Raw genomic sequence first — 3,088 nt, 5'->3', positions numbered from 1 at the left:
TACCTCTGATCACCACCTAGTCACATTAGATGACTCCTCCTGCATCAATCTGAGGATATCAATAAAATAAAATAAAATAAACATTCAGCACAGTATAGAAAAACCTTGAGGAGACAAATAAAGTAAAAACAGACTAGTATCAAAGTAAAAAAGAAAACAAAGATATTTATACCTTGGTTTCTTCTTTCTTTCTCCCCAGCTTCAATGTAGTGAGCTACCAAAACACAAATCCAAATACAATATTCAAAACCTGATGTAACCGAAAAAGATAGACCTATATTTAACTAATTAAGAGATAGTTGTGAAGGAATAGAGTTACCCTGTTTTTTCAGAGGTCTGAGTTCGCATGAGAAAAAATCGACGAGAGAAGCACACAAGCAGAACTTGGCTTGGAACTGTTTTGAGACATCATCGGAGAGCAGCTTACCTTGAAAGGTAACGAGAAACATGATGCCAGCAGCAAAGTGATGGTTGGCTTTGATAAACTTGACAAATTCATATTCTGTACTATTAGTTTCATTGAATATCTCTAAGGATTCCCGACACATCCTGTCTATAAACTCTCTGGTGGTTTCTGGTCCGCCTGGTCCCCCAACCATGTCTTCGTCATCGAGATCAAGAGGTTCGTAGTTGAAAACGCAGCGGAACTTGGTGAAATCGATGTCAAATCCCTAAAAAAATAAAAATCTCAACCAAACGGATAAAAGAAATTGAGAGACTAAACTCTGGCTTTCTTTCACTCTAGAAAGATTATACCAAAATATATTATATGCAAAAATGAAAAGATAAAGAGGTAGCTAGTGATTAAACCTTGGACTCCTTGACTTGTGCCACCATGATGCGATACTCTTCCTCGGCCGAGATCTTCTCTTCGTCCGCACTGCGTCTTATATGAGGATAAAACCTTGGCCCATCTTCATCCTCATCTTTGTATCTCAAATGTACAGGATGCACAATAGTCCTCCAATCTGAGATGGCCGTAAATTAAGTTAGGGCTTTTGATATCCCATATCTATAAATCCTTCAAACAAAATTACAGATTTTGGATTTGTACCTGGAAAATCATGATCCATCGAATTCGCCTTGCGTTAACAAGAACCCTAGTACGTACCCTTCGAATATGGTCATACAGTTTTTGTTTGTCCATACATACCCTCGGAAATATACATGCATGTATAATGATTTAAATTAGTAGTAATGAATATTTTTCAGGTTAAATAATTGGATGGCAAAAAGGCTTCATATTTTTTTGTAAAAGTATAGAAAAGCGTGTCTGATGAGTTGTTTTGGGAAGCTTCGGATTGAGTAATCGTCTATGTGAAATGTGAATTGCTCTTACATGCCTTAGTCTAATCCACATATGATTGAGTGTTTGAATTTATTAGAGCTTTTCGAATACATGTGGATATCAATTTAACAAGAAATAAAACCCCAACCCTAGCAGTGGCGGACCTAACAAAATATTTTAGTGGGTGCAAAAGGGAATCAAACTCGGCGCCTAAAGCTTCTAGTGAATGTATTCTTAACCGTTGCACCTCATTAACTACATTGATTAGTAGTACTAAATTCACTGAACTGACAAAACAAAAAAATCCAAATACAAATATTATATATGACCAGTTTTAAATATTGATCTCAGCAATAGACCAGTTTTACATATATATATATATATATATATATATATATCTTCTTATATAGCTCTCCTTATATCTGCGATGTTTTTTCATAGAAAAAGAATTACATCGCTGGAGGAGCCAATGGTTCTCTTGACAAAGAGGCTGACAAGTCGTGCAATGTGATATGGGCGAGACTAACCCATGGAGTAGCAGCCTCAACGAACTTGAATTCGTACTTGTAACTAATTAAAACATACTTTAAAATATTTTGAGAAACATAGAGTCTCTGAACTCATTTAAGTTAAAGTTTTCAAGAAACAGATCAATAGCATAAGTAGTACTAATAAGTGTCATTACATAACATAAGACCGAGGTCAGATATCAGAGGAGTGCTTGCGTCTGAAACACTCAGTTAAGAAGACAAGATATATACCTTGGTTTCTTGGGACTTTCTTTCTCCGCAGCTTCAATGGAGTGAGCTACCAAAACACAAATCCAAAATACAATATTAAAACCTGATCTAACTGACAAAGATAGACCAATCATCGAGGCCTCTTTTTAACTAAGAGATAGTTGTGAAGGATCGGAATAGAGTTACCCTGTTCTTTCAGAGGTTTGAGTTCGCATGAGATAAGATCGACGAGAGTATCGCACACGCAGAACTTGGCTTGGAACTGTTTTGAGACATCATCGGAGAGCAACTTACCTTCAAAGGTAACGAGAAACATGATGCCAGCAGCAAAGTGATGGTTGGCTTTGATAAACTTGACAAATTCATATTCTGTACTGTCACGTTGATTGAATATCTCTAAGGATTCCCGACACATCCTGTCCATAAACTCTCTGGTGGTTTCTGGTCCGCCTGGTCCGCCAACCACGCCGTCGTAATCGAGATCCAGAGGTACGTAGTTGAAAACGCAGCGGAACTTGGTGAAATCGATGTCAAATCCCTAAAACTTAAAAATCTCAACCAAACAGATAAAAAAAAATTGAGTGACTAAACTCTGGCTTTCTTTTTAACTCTAGCTACATTTTACCAAAATATTGCATACAAAAATGGAAAGATAAAGACGTAGATAGTAATTAAACCTTGGACTCCTTGACTTGTTCCGCCATGATGCGATACTCTTCCTCCGCCGAGATCTTCTCTTCGTCCACACTGCGTCTTATATGAGGATAAAAACTTGGCCCATCTTCATCCTCATCATCCTCATCAGTGTATTCCAAATGTACAGGAAGCACCATAGTCCTCCAATCTGAGATGGCCGTCAAAATTATCCAAATTTATTAACTTTGGGATTTTGATATCCCATATGTATAAATCCTTCAAACAAAATTACAGATTTGGATTCGGACCTCCAAACCCATCATCCATCGAATTCGCCTTGCGTTTTCTGAACAAAACAAGAATCCTAACCCTAACCCTCTAGGTTTTGTACTCTTCGCATCTGGTCTTGATATATAGTTTTTGT

General features: G+C 37.2%; 2 protein-coding genes across 2 annotated transcripts; both read right to left on the bottom strand.

Moving 5' to 3' along the window:
• Positions 1 to 284: 284 nt before the first annotated feature.
• LOC17889480 lies at positions 285 to 1,073 on the bottom strand. Its single transcript, XM_006295902.1, has 3 exons — positions 1,055 to 1,073; positions 811 to 968; positions 285 to 671 (listed from the first exon to the last, which is right to left on the bottom strand). The coding sequence occupies exons 1-3, from the start codon at positions 1,071 to 1,073 to the stop codon at positions 285 to 287; spliced, it is 564 nt and encodes a 187-aa protein (XP_006295964.1).
• Positions 1,074 to 1,737: 664 nt separating this feature from the next.
• On the bottom strand, positions 1,738 to 2,861 carry LOC17889142. Its single transcript, XM_023784638.1, has 4 exons — positions 2,706 to 2,861; positions 2,215 to 2,566; positions 2,050 to 2,095; positions 1,738 to 1,858 (listed from the first exon to the last, which is right to left on the bottom strand). The coding sequence occupies exons 1-4, from the start codon at positions 2,859 to 2,861 to the stop codon at positions 1,738 to 1,740; spliced, it is 675 nt and encodes a 224-aa protein (XP_023640406.1).
• Between the last annotated feature and the right edge of the window lie 227 nt (positions 2,862 to 3,088).

The sequence above is a fragment of the Capsella rubella genome, unplaced genomic scaffold, assembly GCF_000375325.1.
Source record: "Capsella rubella cultivar Monte Gargano unplaced genomic scaffold, Caprub1_0 scaffold_4, whole genome shotgun sequence".
Lineage (NCBI taxonomy): Eukaryota > Viridiplantae > Streptophyta > Magnoliopsida > Brassicales > Brassicaceae > Capsella > Capsella rubella.
Note: the sequence above shows the minus strand (reverse complement) of the source record. Positions and strands in the feature narration are given on the sequence as shown.

Coding starts and splice junctions, on each gene's coding strand:
- LOC17889480 (XM_006295902.1), bottom strand. Junction 672..810: donor CACAAGTCAAGGAGTCCAAG/GTTTAATCACTA, acceptor TTATTTTTTTAG/GGATTTGACATCGATTTCAC.
- LOC17889142 (XM_023784638.1), bottom strand. CDS start 2,861: ATGGTGCTTCCTGTACATTTGGAATACACTGATGAGGATGATGAGGAT. Junction 2,567..2,705: donor AACAAGTCAAGGAGTCCAAG/GTTTAATTACTA, acceptor TTTAAGTTTTAG/GGATTTGACATCGATTTCAC. Junction 1,859..2,049: donor GAAAGTCCCAAGAAACCAAG/GTATATATCTTG, acceptor TGTTTTAATTAG/TTACAAGTACGAATTCAAGT.